At 47.6% G+C, this 17,896-nt stretch overlaps 1 protein-coding gene across 4 annotated transcripts; it reads right to left on the minus strand.

Annotated features, from left to right (window-relative positions):
* Positions 1-1,558: 1,558 nt before the first annotated feature.
* Positions 1,559-17,859, minus strand: LOC115171516 (histone-lysine N-methyltransferase SETD1A). Of its 4 annotated transcripts, none has more exons than XM_029728433.1 (21): positions 17,782-17,859; positions 14,572-14,716; positions 14,370-14,468; positions 13,990-14,260; positions 13,666-13,790; positions 13,243-13,499; positions 11,342-13,061; positions 10,261-11,205; positions 9,690-9,863; positions 9,376-9,457; positions 9,105-9,265; positions 8,754-8,790; positions 8,439-8,634; positions 8,218-8,273; positions 6,797-8,112; positions 6,031-6,385; positions 5,434-5,615; positions 4,889-4,999; positions 4,378-4,497; positions 4,047-4,184; positions 1,559-3,824 (listed from the first exon to the last, which is right to left on the minus strand). In XM_029728433.1, the coding sequence occupies exons 1-21, from the start codon at positions 17,805-17,807 to the stop codon at positions 3,651-3,653; spliced, it is 6,690 nt and encodes a 2,229-aa protein (XP_029584293.1). In that variant the 5' UTR covers positions 17,808-17,859; the 3' UTR covers positions 1,559-3,650. The 4 variants fall into 4 exon arrangements, with proteins under 4 accessions (XP_029584293.1, XP_029584292.1, XP_029584295.1 ...); XM_029728432.1 differs by having other exon boundaries at positions 6,031-6,388; XM_029728435.1 differs by lacking the exon at positions 17,782-17,859 and adding an exon at positions 15,600-15,795 and having other exon boundaries at positions 6,031-6,388.
* Positions 17,860-17,896: the final 37 nt, after the last annotated feature.

The following is a 17,896-nucleotide window of genomic DNA, read 5'->3' on the forward strand; positions in this document are numbered from 1 at the left end:
TAAATCTATTCTAGATTTACGTGACATAGTTTTGTTGGTCCAGGTATAACCCTTTGCATCCGGATTGAAATAACGCCAGACATCCTCAACACAGAGATCCTTGCATAATGTAGTGATAATATTCTATTTTGAGGGCTTTGACTCGTTCTAGGAAGAAAACGATCAGCAGATGCATCAGGTGTTTCATTAAAATCCCCATAAATAATTAGAAAAGCCTCTGAGTATTTGATGCTTAAATCCTGTACTTTCCTGGTAAATTGGGTAAAAAGGGTCTTATTTGGAGCATGTGAGTTATGTCCGTATACATTACAAATGATGAAAATAACATTGTCAAGTTTAACAGTTACTATGACCCATCTCCCATCTTGTGAAGATGTGGATTCTAGAACGTCACCTTTAAACTTGTGGATAAGTGTCAAAACACCAGCAGAATGATTAGATCCATGACTGAAATAGGCCATATCTCCCCATTGTGCTTTCCAAAATGTCAAATCACTTTCACCCGAATGAGTTTCCTGAAGGACAAAATCTGCGTTACTGCGTTTACAATATAAAAATAAAGCTTTCATTTTTGTAAGATTTCTCAAACCCCTAGCATTCAGACTAACGATATTGAGTGAATTGAAATCGAACTCCTGCATTAAAAAATAACACAAATTAGATAACACAAGTAGTAATGTGAACAATAAAACAAACAGTGAACCTTGAGAGGATTACTTCGATGGAAAACTACACTCAGCTGAGGTAGCGGTGGTTAACAGTATAATACATCTTTTTACTTCCTTTTTTTTTTATTTGGCAAGTGTTCATCAGTTGTAGTTCGAACATTACATTTATTCGTGGTAGTACATTAACTGTATTCTTGGCAGTACTCACAGTTCCAGTTTGGTTAATGTCAACGGAGTTACCCAGTAATCATTCTTCATTCGATAAACGCGTGTGGGCCCTTGAACCCAGCCTTCTTTCCCTCTTGTCGAGCCTTCTGTATAAGCGGCCAGTTTCTCCCTGGCAGCCTGATCCTGCGGGTTCAGAGCTTCTTTGATGCTGAGCTTCTTCTCATCCAGAAACGTGTTCCCCTTGGCCATTCTCCAGATGATGTCCCTGTAATGGCGCAGAGTTAAGCGCAAGATGATATTGAGAGGGGGTCCATCAGATCTTTGTTTCCCAAGTCGATGTGCCACATCAATCACGTTTTTTAGCCTGTCTTTGATGCACGGAGCCACCTTTCCCAGGATATTAATAAATGTTTCCCTAATATCCTCTCCCTCTTTTACACCTTGGATTTTCAGATTCCACCTGCGAGAGTACCTTTGAAGTTCAGCTGCATTCTCACACAGCTCATTATTTGGGATTGTATTTTCTTCAACTCATTCTCTAGGAACGTTATATTTTGCCGAAGTTTACTGACACATTCAACCGTAGTTGCTGGCACACTTGGATGAGAGTGCTCTGAAATCGCATTAGATAGCCAGAGTGAATATATTAACACCTATAGACAACCCATAGGCTAGGTGAAAGTCCAGACACTCAACCAAGGATTTAAAAAAAAAGCTTTCACTTTTTTTAAAAAATATTTTAATGCACCATTAATAAAAGAGTCCAACGCATTAATACAAGAGAAATATTGCAAATAATATTAAAATCAAATGAAAAGGAAAAGAACAATGGAAGGTATGTACAGTTTTCCTCATGGGAAGTAGGAAAGGAACAACGTATTTACAGACTGGAACCAGTGTGTTTCTACGAGAAACAAACACCTCTACAATATGTACATTTGTCAGATCTTTTTTTCCATCTTTTTATTTTAAAGTTAGAGGGTTGGTTTGTACTGAAAAGCGCCTGTTGCAACAAGAAATATAGATAACCTTTCTGTTGTGGAAGGAACAGAACACGGAGGGGCCTTGTGACATTTTAAACATCTAAATCAAAGATTAAAACTTGGGACAACGACTGCTTGAGTTGAGAGAGAATGGATAACAGTGAAAAATGCCCCCTTGAGATCGACTTAACTAGAAACTAGATTTACCAGATCTGATCTACACATAAGTTCACCCTTTAAAACCATTCAGAACACACACCCAATGACAAAGTCCAACATACAGACCTCAACGCTTGTATAACAGTCAATGGGGCATAGTTATGTTTGGGCTCCCGAGTGGCGCAGCAGTCTAAGGCACTGCATCTCAGTGCAAGAGGCATCACTACAGTCCCTGGTTCGATTACAGGCTGTATCACATCCGGCTGTGATCGGGAGTCCCATAGGGTGGTGCACAATTGGCCCAGCGTCATCCGGGTAGGCAATCATTGTAAATAAGAATTTGTTCTTAACTGACTTGCCTAGTTAAATAAAGGTTACATTTAAATTAAAAACATTTTTTAACAGATTTGTCTGTAATGGTTTGCCAAATAAGGGAGATTTCATAGAAACAGTTTTCCTGACAGTGTGCCTTGACCATGTCATACAAAAAGCGCAGACAACCTGACATTTGCAGGTTGTTCAATAGCACAAAACTACTAATTGACAGTGAGAGCACATTCACACAACAGGAATAAAAACACTCTTCCTGTAAGAATACATTCTCTTAAAACACAGACACACACCAACACAGAGATACACATGGGTCAGGTCCTTTCTCTGCTTCCTAACGTGAGGAGGGACATCACCACAATGGGGAAAGGGGAACATAAAAGGAACAAACAAAGCATTCCAAATTGAGATAAACCTGCAGACTAAAACTCAGCAGCCATCTTAAGCTTTAAAGATCAAATAATGTGTGGTGTCACATCAGTTTATCTACAAATGATTTGTTCTTATGTAGCATGGTGAAAAACAAATATTTAGGTCTATGGTCTCTCATCCAAACAAACTGGTGAGGGGAGACACACACCCACCTACAGCTCACGCAACTAAATCAGAACAAGAATAGTAATAAGAATATGCAATACTATAAAATGACAAAGCTCAAACAATCTTCATTTTTGGAAATCTTGCATAACTGAAGTCCCAATGGATTAGAGTGTGTAACTAAAACTGCGCTGCGAACGAGCGCCTTTAAAACCCTGAATATGTTTGTAAATCCTGTGCGTCTACGTGCGGATCGGTGTGTGTGGGCAGAGGGTTTGGGTTAGCGGGAGCTTCTGGACCACTCCCCAGCTGTGCGGAGGCAGACAAGACACACAAAACCAGTTCTGATAGGTTACGGTTGCATTCTCTATTCCAAGGAAAGGCTGTTGGCAGGGGGAAAATGTCCACCCTTGACCGAACGGGAACAAGTGGTCCTAAGTTATTAAATCCTGCTACAGCAGAGACTAATGCTGCATTTCAGGGGTTTGGGGTACAGGAGAGGGGCCCAATAATTAATCACACCCCTGAGAAGGAGTCTCACAGCCCCTAAGATAATAAACCATAACCCCAGGTAAATTAAAGCGTGTGAACAGTGCAAACGTTGCATGTCTCTCTCTGTTTTCTGGATATGGTACAGACAACTGTTTGACAGTCTGGAGGAGCAGGTGGGCTTTGGGGTCAGGAGGGGGGCTGTTGGTGGTGGGTGTGGCTTTGTTCTTGGTTATAGTCGGGGGTTGTGGAGGGGGGACAGGAGGGAAACAGGGTACTGCCACACATCAGTGTGACAGTGGTCATGCTGTGGTATCTAGTTGAGCGTCCCACGGCAGTTCTCTGTTCCACACAGACAGGGAATCTTATTTTCCTCTAGAGGGAACTTGTAGTCGTAGGTAATCTCTTCATTCATGCCAATGGCCTGCTTGGAGTAGATCACAATCTTCTTCTGGGATTCTATGGTGATCACCTTTGCATAGCAGTTAGGCTGGGGAAGGAAGAGGATGGAGACCAGTTATGGGTAATTCAAAGAAAACAAAAACGACTTAAGAGGATCTTACCAGTCAATGTTACTGTGAACATTGTGTGTGTATCAGAGTCACTAAATATCTATGATGGAAATGTATGTATTTCTATTTAGTCTTCACGTTGCTTCACTCCGTTGTTATATCCTGTATTGTTTTGCTTGTGCAGGTATAGGCTGACTCACAGTGCAGCAGTGGTTGATGAAGCGTGCCAGGTTGCCTAACTTGGTAGCATCAATGATGGTGTCGTGGTCCACTCTGAACAGGTAGCTGCTCCCAATGCCCTGCTGGGCATAACGCTTCTCTCTGTTGTCAGCCACCATCTGGCAAAGAAACGGGCACAAACAGTCAAACAATGATGCCAGCTGAACAACCAGGAAAGACAAACACTGATGTTTGCCATGTGTCTATTGTGTATATTGCTAATGCTATGACACCACACTATGGATGAATGAAGTACAGACTACAATATGGCCCTACACACATACACTCCTCAAGCAGTACAATGACCAGTACCTGTCTGATATTCTGGCCCACATACTCAATGACCATCTCGTCAGCAGCAATGGGTTCCATGGTGAACAGGCCCCATTCATGGATCCTACTGCGGCCAAACCGAAGCTTCTTCTTACGGAACTGAGGAAGGAAGTAAGAGGTAGTGCCAGAGTGGTGCAATAATCATTTAGTTACTCTAGTCCAGTTTCACAAACTCAGTCCAGTCCAGCCCCCCCCCCCCCCAGCACGACACAACTGATTAAAATAACCGACTCATCATCAAGCTTTGTCTAGAGAACCGGATTGAATGCAATATCAGCCTTTCCTCTAGATTTCACCATAGTCCTGGATCAAAGTCTCATTATCAACACACTGGCATGGGTTTAAAAGGTCAAGGTCCTCATCACACAGTAACAGAAGTGAGTTCTCAGAATGAAACCCATGGGAAATGACATGGTGGTTGTAGAGCAGAGGTAACACAGCAGTTACATAATATCAGTGGTACACACAGTTCCAGGCTGCTGTTGTGTACCTTGAGCTGATTGAGTTTGAGCAGGTCAGAGTCCATGACTGCAGGGATGCCTATGGCACTGAGGAGGCGGCGCTGCTCCGACCGTCTCTCTGACAGCAGCCGGTTTGAGCCCTGAGGGGGAGGACAGAAGGAGAGTTACATTGGGTCAGTGACACACACACACAGTGACACACACCATCACATGGCCTTGAGCTAAATACTGAGTCAGAAGCACTTTCCCCTAAATGCCCAATAAAATAGTTCATCTGGGGTTAAATGAGTTTATTTTCATTGACTCGAGCAGACGCAGCAAAGCTGTTGAATAAATCTGCATGACAAACTCCGCGGGACTTCCTACAGCATTGTGAAGCATATGCTAAAATAACAAATACAGTACTTGTTCACCAACTTCCCTGTATTCAATGACCAAAGGTCATCAATCATATTGGAACAAAACCTGTGACCACAGAGCCTATGACAGGCAACAACATGACACCATTGTATGAAAAGCCAGAGACTATATATAGTATAAAAAGGAGAGAGATGGTAAAGAGAGGTGTGCGTACCGAGGCGTCGTAGTCAGCAGCCTCCAGTAGGGCCTGCTCAGGCAGTTCCAGATCCAGGTAGACATCCTTCTCCTTCCTGCTGATGGCGTAGTAGCCCTCGCTCCTGGCACAGCCTGTCACGTGCTCCCGCAGCTGCCCGTCTGCACTCTTCTTCTTACGCCGCGGGTTGGGGATGTTGGTAAGTGCAGGCCACACGTTAAGGCTAACAACAGTTACTGTTGAACACACACCAGTCCATCTAAATACACATGCATCCTTACACACCATTTCATCTACTTCCACCACAGGAGGCTGGTGGCACCTTAATTGGGGAGGATGGGCTTGTGGTAATGGCTGGAGCGTAATGAGTGGAATGGTATCAAATACATCCAACACATGGTTTCCAGGTGATTGATGCCATTCTATTTGCGGCGCTCCAGCCATTATTATGAGCCGTCCTCCCCTCAGAAGCCTCCACTGACTTCCACATACCGGTACATTACTTAAAACACAGCTCAACTGTTCATAAGAGGCATCAACACATGGAAGATCCTAAACCACAAGCAGGGCTTCTAACCCTCGTTCCAAACCCCCTGCCCTGCCAGTAGTAAAGGATATCAGTGTGGTGGACCCAGTGTGTGTCGTTGAGCCAGTCGGTGCTGTGGTCGTCCTGCAGCAGCTTCTCGTAGGTCGTCTTCAGCAGCGTCATGTCCTCCATGTCTAGACCAGAGTTCCAGATGTCGTACAGGATGGTCATCTGCTCAAACTCGCTGCGCTGGTCAAACGTGACGGGCTCCGGGGCAGGGATGGGCTTGGGCCAACGCTGCGACGACGTCAACCCGGCCTCCTGGAGGAAGAGGCGCTCGCTCTTCCTCACATCGTCCCACTCTTCCTCTTCCTCGTCCTCGTCCTCTGTGTTAGACAGCTCACCCGGCTCCAGCTGCTCCACGTCCACATCCTCCTCCAGGTCCACCTCCTGACAGGAACCGGGGACAGGAAGAGGGAGAGAGTGGGAGAGGGACAGGAACAAGGAGAGAGTGGGAGATGTCAACACAGGAAGTAAAATTAGCCTGTAACAGGTTCTTAAATACTGGTCAATACAGGCCATAGGATGGGACTTTCTACATTAGACTGTAATTTACAAGTAATTTGTTAGACATTTATATATATTTACATGACAATTTGGTCATGTAACTGTCAAGCTGTGAAACGTTGTGCAATTGAGGAAAGATGTTGCTTTACATGTCATTTTAAGATGACAAAGTTACAGTAAATGTAAGCTGTGGTTGAGCAATACCCCATCTTTACATGTTGTTGACACACCATGCTCAACACTTCTTAGTTGTGACTCTTGACTCAAGCACAAACCCACAAAACCTCACACCTCTAGTTTCCTCTTCTGTTTCTTGGTCTGATGTTCCTTCTGCTTTTTCGTTTTCTGCAACTCCAGATTTTCCTCATCTTTCCTCCTCCTCTTCTTGTTCTTCTCTTTCCCCGTCTCCTCCAGTTCGCTGCCCCTCGACGCCATTCCCTTCCTCTTGGCTGATGGGGTGAGAGGTGTCAGCACAGAGGCCTTAGCCATGTCTCCATCCTCACACAGCAGCCCCATGCCAGACAGATACTCAGCCTGGTGTCTGTCCCTCGAGGGCAGGGGTTCCCCTATAACCTCCTCAGGTGCCTCCAGCACCCCAGAGATGGCGTGATGGTTGAAGTCTGCAGGGAGGAGCGCCCCAGGCTCCTGTTTGGAGACACTCCTCTTTTGGGCAGGGATGAGGTGGAAGGGGGCTTTGGAATAGTTGTGCTCCTGCAGGGCAGACAGGCCCTGTGGGTCCATAACCAGGGGGAGGGCTTTGGGAGAGAGGAGCATCTCCTCCTCCATCTTCTGCTCCTCCGCCTCGTCTGACGTCTCCGTCTCCTCTGAGTCTCCAGCGTCTGGGTCCAGCTTCAGGGCCACATCAGCCAGGACAGACAGATCAGCCGTGGGGGCCGAGCCCAGCTGTAGCAGGCTGGATGCTCCCAGCTGCTCACTGAGTCTCAGCCTCTGCAGTCTCTCCTCCTCCTCCTCTCTGAGGGTGTGGAAGGAGGGGGGAGGGGTGGGGGTCGACAGGCTGACAGTCCTGGGGCGTCCCCTGCCCCGGCCCTTTGTGACAGGGGGCGGGGCCTCCTCGAAGGCCATCTTGACCATGGAGGCGTGGTCCAGGGGGAGGTTCTGCACGGTGCGACACACCCACACTGGAGCAGGGGATTTGGGGGAGGCCCCCCGTTTGTTGGGGGACTTAGTGGGGGTGATTGGGGGAGACACGAGAGGGACAGGGCTCTTTTTTGAGTCTTCGGGGCGTAAAGGCGAGGGAACAGTGAGAACAGGGGAGGGAGAGAGGGCATTGCCTTCGCCTGGTTTGGAGGCAAAGGGGAGGAGTGAGAGAGTCTTTGAGGGGGTGGTTCCAGGTGCGGAGGCGATGAAAATGGAGTCTGGAAGGTGAGATTTCATGTGGGAGAAGAGAGGAGAGGCAGTGGAGGGAGGTGGGGACAAGGGGACCGTTGGAAGGTGGGGTTTGTAGTCTCTCTCCCCGGTAGAGAATGAGACGGTCTTCCTTCGCTTCTTGAGAGGAGGCACAATGACAATTGGGGAGGAGGGGCGGGGGGCTGGAGGACGAGCGTTTGAGCTGAGTGTTGATGAATCCTTCTTGCTGGCAGCAATTTCTGAGAGATGGGCACATATTTGAATTATGAATCAGGTGAAAAACAACATTGGCACTTGCCATGGAAATGAACATCTGTAACAGAGAAACTAAATGTGTGACTAACCAGCTTTGATCTCGGCGCTGAGCGGTGCTTTTGGAACAGCAGCTGCGGACTTTTCTCTGGAGTGCACAACAAGTGGAATGGTCAGTATCAACCCAGACACACATTGAGCAACAAATCAAGTTTCAATAAAGATACTTCCATAGAAAATATATTTAAAAAAAAACATTTTGGATACTTATATACAGGTATATTCAAAAACAGGAACACTGTTCAAAACGTACCGGTCATCCCCCTTCTCTGTGTCCAGAGCTGTGCTGTCCATCGTAGACTCATCCATGGTGTCCAATCCACTGCCGGCCTGCTCTCCTTCCTCCTCATCCTCGTCTTCAGAGGAAGAGGAGGATGATGTTGAGGAGGAAGAACTCTCTGTGGATGAGGAGAGGCTCTCATCATCGCTGTCCGCACTCAAGGCCTCATCTGAAGAAAGAAGTGAAAGGAAGTGAGATAAGATGGCATGATGGAAAAGGTAGATAAGAAAGCCTGTGAGGGGGACACATTGTCTTCAGTAAGGATAACATGAAGAATGCTAGATTTACCTTCAGACTCCTTGTCACTTCCCTCCTCCTCATCCTCCTACAGAGAGGAACAGAAGGACACAGTTTGTGATAATATACAACAGTGTCTCAGGTTCAATCCAAGTCAATGAAGCCAAAGTACAGCAGAGTATGAAGAGGCATACAGTGAAATGCTGCCATCTAGCCAGCACTATGGGGAAATACAACAACACTGCCAGTATGTACTGCTTGTGGAAATCATCAACTGATTAGAAGAATCATGCATTATTGTTTCTGTAGCCATTTATTCCATTTTTGAGATAAGATAAACTTTATTATGTGGAGAAACATTACTTTCATGCTAAATTATCCCTTGCACATGCAGACACACACCTTATCTGAAGAAGAACCGTCAGAAGTCTCTTCTCCTTCGCTGTCCAGGTCCCAAGGTTTCCGACTTCTCATCTTCTTCTTCCTCCGCCTGCTGTCCCTCTCAGCCCTGTGGCCCTCCCCATCTGCCATTCTTCCCTCTAGACCCTTGTCATGGTACGAGTCTGGGGGGAGAAGGAGAGAGATGGTGAGCCAACATAGGAAACACAAAGACGGTCGGTGACAAATCCCCAAAGGGATTCCCAAAGGAGGGGGTCATTGATGAAAAGCTCACCTTCGTCGTCATCCTCTGGCGGTGTCTTGGGTCTCTTCATCTCTCCTACCTCTGCTAGCTCCAGAGGTTCTTTCCTCTTCACCTGGACACAATACACAGACTGTTAATATCATGCTAAGTTATGGTGGAAAAAATCCCTAAGTGAATGGATGAATACATTGGAGTAATGTCTATTCATGAACATGTATTAGTGTAATGTCTATACATGTACAGTACTAATCCATCTCTATTTCCTATGCACAGTACAAAAATGTATGTACATGAGTAACTGACAATTCCCGAGTTCCAACTGCTGCCTCTGTGTACTTGTTTACCTTGAATGAGGGTAGTCGTAGCGCCCCTCTCAGTGAGAAGCCTTCCATTCCTCCACTCTTGGCCCAGTCCACCAGAGACATGAGGGGCTCCCGAGGCTTGCTGCTGGCCTTGTTCTCCTCCTTCTTGTCCTCGTCCCTCACTGCAGCCACACCCCGAACCATGGTCTGGAACGGCTGGGGAGGGAGGACAGACGTGGATTTAAAAAAGCCAATGGGTATCACGGCAAATCAAATAATGATATTTTAACATATAAAAAACATTTGATTAATAAAATGAAGGGGATGATGGAAGGAGGGAATCTTGATGAGAGGGAGGGAATCTGATTTATTTGGTCCTCAACTCATGGCAGACACTTCATTCAGGATAAATTGAGTTAGCCTGCAGGTTAGTTCTGAAGAATTTGTTGCCATAGAAATGTACCTGGCTGAAGGGTGAGTCACTTTCATGGTACCAGTTATCCCGAGTTGAACTCAAGGGTTGACCAAAGTTACCTCACTAACTCCTCAAAGCAGGTATGTAGTATGGGGTGTTTTTTCTGTGCTTTCTGAACATGTTGTTCCACTCTCTTACCTTGGCTTTGGTCTCCTTGCGCTCCCACCACTCGTCAAAGGTTCCAAAGGCGATGTTCTCCACCATCTTGCGGTTGAGGTCCCTCTGCATGATGCTCTTCATCTCCTGGATGAGGGTGGCCAGCACCAGCTGCACTGTGGCCTCGTGGGGGTTCTCTGTTAGCAGGGGCATTTGGGGGTCCCCTTCCGCCCCGTACTGGGCCTCTCCCCCCACAGGAGGCATAGTCCCATAGGGCGGAGGGGTGTGGTACGCGTAGTGTTCGGATAAGACATGCGGGGCCCAGCCCGTGTGTGGAGGGGGGATGGCGTGGTGGTGGGGCATCTGAGAGGGGCCAGGGTAGGCGTAGGGCATGTGGGGGGGCATGTAGTGCTGGTCCTGGTCATAGCCACCCCCTTCTTGGTCCATGTAGGGGTGGTGGGGGTGTGGGGGAGGGGGCATGGAGTGGTAGTAGTCTGAAGGGGGGGCGTCGCCAGGGGCAGCAGTGCCATTAGAGGAGGACATCCTCAGCTGGTGCAGCCGACTCAGCATCTGGGTCTGCATCTGGAAGGACATGGGGGCTCCGCCACTGTACTGGTTCATCAGCTCCATACTGCTGGCATAGTCATACATGTGTGGGGGCATGGGAGGAGGGTACTCAGGGTGCAGCTCCATGTGGCCCAGCGGTGGGGGGATGCAGGGGGGTGGAGGGGGCTGCAGGGAAAAGCCCGGGGGAGGGAGGTGGGGGGGGTAAGAGGGGATGGGTGGAGCAGGCATGGACGTGCCAAAGTGCTGTGTGGGGTCAGAGGGGGAGGCAGAGGGGTCTGTCTGGGAGGGCAGGGGGGCCTGGGATGAAGATGGAGAAGAGACGGAGGAAGGAGTGGCGTGGTGGGTGGTCACTGCTGTAATGGTGTGCTCTTCATCCTCGTCGGAGATCTCCATGTCCTCCCCAGAGGAATGAGGGGATGACTGCAGGAAGGAAAGAGAGATTTCACAACTTTCCCATACTTTTTTATCAACTGACAATCCCTGCTAACAATACACCAACGTTTCCATAGAATCTGATTCCTACAATATTTCCATTAACAGAGTAAGATGTTCGTACCTGACTCTTTCCGTTGTAGGGGGGTGTCTGTGCCCCTTGTCTGGTCCTTGGATCAATAGGCTCAGGTTGGGCTGTCTCCTCCTGCAGAGGTCCTGTTCCATGGAGACTAGTATGGTCATCTGTGGTGGGGACGCGGGGAGAGAAGGTGGAGGAGGAGGAGGGGGTAGCTTGTGCTACTACAGTGGGACTCTTCCTCCCCTCTACCCCCATTCTCTGCTTCCTCCCTCTACGGCTGTCTCGATCCCTCTCTCCTTTCCTCCTCTGCTGGCCTGCACCATCTCCTCCTTGTCTCCTCCGCCTGTCTTTCTCCCCATCCTGCTCCCTCTGCTTATTGCTCCTGCCCTCCCCTGCTGCTCCTCCCTTCCCTGCTCCTCCCTCTCCTGCTGCTGCCACCTTCTCTCTCTGCCTTTCTTCCTTCCTGTCCTCTTCCTCATCATCAGAGGGCAGGAAGGAGAACTTAGCTTTCTGCTCTTTCAGGAGCATCTCAATACGAGAGTCTAAGCTGCTGCTGTGGTAGACAAATGGCAGGCTCTCATTGGTGGAATCTGGCTCCGGGGAGGAGGAGTCTCGCTGGGGGGGTGGGGAGAGGGAAGTGGAGGAGGGGAGATGGTGTGGGAGGGAGGTGGAGGAGGGTGAAGTGGAGGAGGAAGCAATGGAGGAGTGGGGTGGAGAAGAGGGAGGGGTGGAGGGATGCTGAGGAGGGGGAGGTGGGGTGGTGGGACGGCGTTTGGGCTTGGTCCACGTCTCCTCTCTGACTGGGCTCTCCTGGCCAAAGTCAAGGGCGCTGAGCGTCTCTGCTACAGCCGCCGCTATCACAGAGGCAGGGGGGAGGGGAGGTGGTGGAGGGGGCGGCAGAGGGGTGTGGTGGGATCGGGGGTCCTTGTCAGACACAGACCCCCTCTCCCCAGAACCAGCACCAGTAGGCTGGGCACGATATACTGAGGAGGGCTCTAGGCGGGAGGAGACAGAGGGGTTGTGGGGAGGTGGTTGGTCTTTGGAGGAGGAGTAGGAGGGGTAGGTAGATGGAGGTGGGGACAGGCTGTTGGAGGAGGAGCGGTGGGAGTTGGAGTTGAATCTGGGGTCGGAGCTGTTTGAGTAGTCGCTGTCTCTGTCCCTCTCCCTGCTGTCTCGGTCGTGGCTGCTCCGTCGCCGGCTGCTACTACTACTGCTGCTGCTGTGATTGTGTGAGTGGTGGTTACGGTGTCTGCCGTGTTCTCTGGAGCCCAGGCTGTCCCGTCTGTAGCCCCTCTCCCTCTCTGAGTGATGCGAGTGGTGGGAATACTTGGAGGAAGAGTTGGCCTCCTGGTAAGATGACCTTCTAGAGCCGATCCCACCGGCACCGTACCGCCCTCCTGAGTCCCTGTCCCGCTCTCGGTCCCTCTCTCTGTCCCGGTCTGCCAGAGGGGGCTGCTCGTACTGGGGTGCAGGAGGTGGGGGAGGCATTGCAGGGTGGTGTGCCATGTGCTGTCCAGCCCCTCCAGCGTTTGGGTATGTGGGGTAGAGAGGGGGCTCATTAGGACGGAAAGGGCCGGTAGGGGGGTATGTGGGGCGACACCTTTGGTAGGGGTCTTGAGGAGGTGCATGGGGGTCCTCCGAGTACCGGGGAGCTTTGTATGCCCCGACTGAGGAGGAGACGGTAGAGGAGGAGCAGGAGGAGGAGGGAAGCATGTCCTGGGGAGGGTAGCCACTGGTCAATGGGCCAGCACTGTATCCAACTTGTCTAAGAAACAAAAGGAGAAAGAGGGTTTATAGGAGGGTTTATATATAACACAAGTTACCACATTGACTATTACTATCCTAATAAACAGAAATGTGTATACCTTTTTGGAATGACAAACTCAGTTTTGGATCAATTAACAATTCTGAGCTATTATGCAGGGTGTTTGTTCCCCAATACTGACCTGGCAACAGCGTAGCCCGAGTCCTGTGAGACAGAGCGAGGGGTGTAGGGCGTTCCTCCTCCCTGCGAGGAAGCGGAGGAGCCTGGGGTGTAGGGCCCCCCCATGGAGGAGGGGGTCGTGTCTAGACGCTGCTCACTGAAGCCTGTGTCCACAGAGCAGGGGGTGGTGCTCCCAGGGGTGAGAGCCGGTACCCCTGCAGCCAAGCCCGCAGCCAGGCCAGCTATCTCAGAGGACAGTCTCCGCCTGATATCTGACGACTGCACAAAGAGAGAGGAACAGGAAGATGGAAGAATTAGACAGAGAAAGTAAAAAACATTACACAGTAGAAAATTATGAAAGCCTCTCTAGAATGATGGACCATAAAGGTAAATCCTCCATGAAAATGTCCGTAGGATGGTTGTGATGAGCCCTTGGTGAGTGTACCGTGTCTGGTTGTGTTGGCGCTGGGGGCTGGAACCGCTCTGTCAGGGCCTTGCCTCCTGTGGGCACAGTCTGGGGTGTGTAGGAGCCACTCACTATCAGGTCATAATACTTCCGCCTCTGCTGGCCTGCAGATACACACAAACATACCCATAAGACAAGGATGTAGCTAATATCTTCACAAAATTCTAATGTGACAACAATTATGTCTCCATAAAACACCTCTATGCTTCAATAGTAATTGCAATAGAAGTTATTTTTATACAAAATAGATTTTTATATCAAATCAAACCACATAGGATATTAAGCCATGAATTCATGTCATACCTTTGATGTCCAGCTGAGCGTGAATGATGTTACCCATGACGGAGGTGTTGTGCAGGTGTTTGACCGTGTCCTTCGCCCCCCTGGTGCTGGTGAAGAGCACGCGGGCCAGGCCCAGGTGCTTACGGGTCTTGGGGTGAAACAATATCTCCATCTCCTCCACCTCTCCAAACTTTGCACACATCTCTGCCAGGAAGGGTTCCTTGATGTTGTCATTGAGGCGAGCGAAGGTCACCTCCTTGAGGGGAATGGGGCCCACGTAGAACTCATCCAGCTTTGGGAACAAAATAAGGAAATTAGAGATAGCATGCTACAGAGCAGCTTTTAGAGAGTGAGGCTGGTGTAAGTGTATGATGAGTCAGCAAGTTAGTTAGGGTTCTAACTTTGAACTTGGGCACTGGCAGGGCCATCTCTGTGTGCCTGGACCAGATTCTACGAGGTCGAGGGTCCCGCAAATCTCCCACTGGGGGGAACCCCGAGTCCTGGAGAGATGACAAGTAAAAGTCAAAGGCTCATGTTACAATTCAGGACATGTACAACAACCCTACTCCAAAATAAATAAAGTTACGTAAAAACAATACCTACCGGCACACTGAAATGCACCCCATCATATCGGTATATTTTGTTGTTAACCCTCCGGATGGCTGGGTCTTGGACGAGCTTATAGCTCTTCCATTGCAAACTGAGAGCTCGTTGTGTATCCGGCTCACTGTCTGGATCCATGCTATAACTGGAAGAGAGAAGTGGGAGATGCGACTGAATTAAGTGTTTTGTCACTAACGTTACCATAATTTGGTATCCTCATAACAGGCACAAGTATACATGATGCTAGCTACATACTCGTATTTGGTTAAATAAACCATGTTTTAGAAAACCTTCTTTGATAAAACAGCTCACATCAATGTAGCGTCAAACGTCAGTTCTTGTCATGGTAACCTACCTCTGGCATACTGTAAACTCGCTCCAGCCTGGTGCTGCTGTCAAAACAATGACAACGTCACACGCTAGCTAGCTGTGTTTTGATAGGATTCCACTATTTTCAATCCGCTAGTTATGATTTAAATAACTAAGGTAACTTATTGTAACGTTAGTCAAGGTGATCCGAAGTATATAACTAACTAGCTATATCTAAACTAGATTAGCATGTGTAGCTAGCGTTAGTTGCTACCATACTCAGTTTCATTTAACAAGTTAGCATGTTACCCAGCTAGCTATTCAAATCCCAACTAACTAGTTAAGTTTCATACATTTGACAGTGGTTATTCAAAATATTATTTCTGTACAACGATGCAAAGATCGACCTAAGTTAGCTTGCTAAACGTCATTCACTCGCCTAACCGAACCTGCCTCTTTCAAACCGCTTGCCCGCTTCATCCGAAACTACCAACCCGCCGCTCAAGTGAAGCTAGGCCTAGGACGAACGGGGAAAAACACTGAGTACCAAACTGAAAAGATAACTCCGTTTTTGCCAGTGGGCACAATAGCTCAGTTATAACAATGTCGATACTTTCCCGGTGCTGTGTAGTTACCATACAAAGCGTAATATTTCACGAAATATTTGTTTATGTCCTAAAATAAAATAATGTTAAACGAGCGGCCATCGCGTAACAAACCTGAAAGCCTCGCCTGCACTCCATCAGTCTTTGCGAATACATTTCGTCATTCGAAGTCAGCACTTTCCTCACAATCCATCCAGATCCACGAAAATAAATGACAAGGGAACAGTCAACTCAGTCAAAATACAAACGTCACCGACTAAAAATAGATTAAAAAAAATATGTTGGATGTGCCTACTACATACAGGTAGCTATAGGATTTAAAAAACTATTCGTATGTGCCTTCTCTTGTCTATGACTACTTGTGGCGAATCTACGGATCAATGTGTCAGATGTGTCCTTAGCCATTCCACATAGTATAACTTGCAGGACATTGACACAGAAAAATGTATTATTTAATTATCTTCATACCTCCAGTTTTGAAACTCTTTACTTAGTTATATTATGCATACGGAGTACCAAAGAAGTTTCAAAAGAACAACTGCACAAGGAAACGATCAAGTGACAACACTGCCATCATGTGGCCAAACATGGCACCGCAGGGAAACGAGACACATGATCACATACGTCACACAAGTAACACGGTTTATGTTCATCGCTGCGGGAAGTAGGGTTGCTGCAGCACCCCCTTAAACAAAAACATTAATCCTGTGTGAGCGGACAAAAACAAAATATTCCTCAGCAAAGCACAACTAGCTAGTGTGTGACGTTGCCATTGTTTTGACAACAGCACCAGGCTGGGGGCAAGTTTGCAGTATGCCTTAGGTATACAACTAACGTTTGAAGCTATACTGATGTGATCCTTTTTATCAAAGGTTTGCGAAAACATGTTTGTTTATTAATCAAATACGAGTATGTAGCTAGCGTCATGTATACCTGTGCCTGCTATGACGATTTAAAAAAGTTAACATTACTGACAAACACTTAAGTTCCATCTCCTACTTCACTCTTCCAGTTATCGCATGGATCCAGACAGTGAGCTGAATACACAAAGAGCTTTCAGTTTGCAATGGAAGTGCTATAAGCTCATCGAAGACCAAGCCATCCGGACGGTTAACAAAATATACATGATACAGTGCATTCAGAAAGTATTCAGAACGCTTTACTTTTACCACATTTTGTTTCTCATAATACTCCATAATGACACATTTAAAGCAGGTTTAGAAATGTTTGTAAATGTATTACAAATAAAACATAACATTTACATAAGTAATCAGACCCTTACTCAGTACTTTGTTTAAGCACCTTTGGCAGCGATTACAGCACTGAGTCTTCTTGGGTATGACACTACAAGTTTGGCACAGATGTTCGGGTTCAAGTCTTGGCTCTGGATGGCCCACTCAAGGACATTCAGAGACTTGTCCCGAAGCCCCTCCTGCGTAGTCTTGGCTGTGTGCTTAGGGTCGTTGTCCTGTTGGAAGGTGAACTTTCGCCCCAGTCAGGTCCTGAGCGCTCTGGTGCAGGTTGTCATCAAGGATCTCTGTACTTTGCTCCTTTCATCTCTCCCTAATTCCTGACTAGTCTCCCAGTCCCTGCTGCTGAAAAACATACCCACAACAGGATACTACCACCACGCTTCACCGTAGGGATGGTGCCAGGTTTCCTCCAGACGTAACGCTTGGCATTCAGGACAAAGAGTTCAATCTTGGTTTCATTAGACCAAAGAATCTTGTTTCATGGTCTGACAGTCTTTAGGTGTCTTTTGGCAAACTCCAAGTGGGCTGTCATGTGCCTTTTACTGAGCAGTGGCTTCCGTCTGGCCACTCTACCATAAAGGCCTGATTGGTAGAGTGCTGCAGAGATGGTTGTCCTTCTGGATTATTCCCCAATCTCCACATTGGAGCTTTGTCAGAGGGACCATCAGGGTCTTGGTCACCTCCCTGACCAAGGTCCTTCTCATGTGCATTTACCACAGGTGGACTCCAATCAAGTTGTAGAAACATCTCAAGGATGATCAATGGAAACAGGATGCACCTGATCTCAATTTTAAGTCTCATAGCAAAGGGTCTGAATACTTTTATTTTTAGTACATTTGCAAACATTTCTATAAACCTGTTTTCGCTTTGTCATTCTGGGGTATAGTGTGTAGATTGATGAGGATTTTTTTTATTTAATGCATTTTAGAATAAGGCTGTAACGTAACAAAATGTGGAAAAAGTAAAGGGGTCTGAATACTTTCTGAAAGGACTGTATTATGGGGTGCATTTCAGTTTGACGGTTGGTATTGTTTTTACATTACTTTGTCGGAGTAGGGTTGTTGTACATGTCCTGTATTGCCACATGAGCCTTTGACTTTTGTCATTTCTCCAGATTCGCGGGACCCTCGACCTCATAGGATCTGGTCCAGGCACACA

The sequence above is a fragment of the Salmo trutta genome, chromosome 32, assembly GCF_901001165.1.
Source record: "Salmo trutta chromosome 32, fSalTru1.1, whole genome shotgun sequence".
NCBI classification, from domain to species: domain Eukaryota; kingdom Metazoa; phylum Chordata; class Actinopteri; order Salmoniformes; family Salmonidae; genus Salmo; species Salmo trutta.

Excerpts from the sequence above, each read along its gene's own strand:
- LOC115171516 (XM_029728432.1), bottom strand. The coding sequence starts at position 17,807 with ATGTACAACAACCCTACTCCGACAAA. Across the intron at positions 8,635-8,753 it reads AAGTGACAAGGAGTCTGAAG|ATGAGGCCTTGAGTGCGGAC; the intron begins GTAAATCTAGCA and ends TTCTTTCTTCAG. Across the intron at positions 3,825-4,046 it reads TCATCAACCACTGCTGCACT|CCTAACTGCTATGCAAAGGT; the intron begins GTGAGTCAGCCT and ends TTCCTTCCCCAG.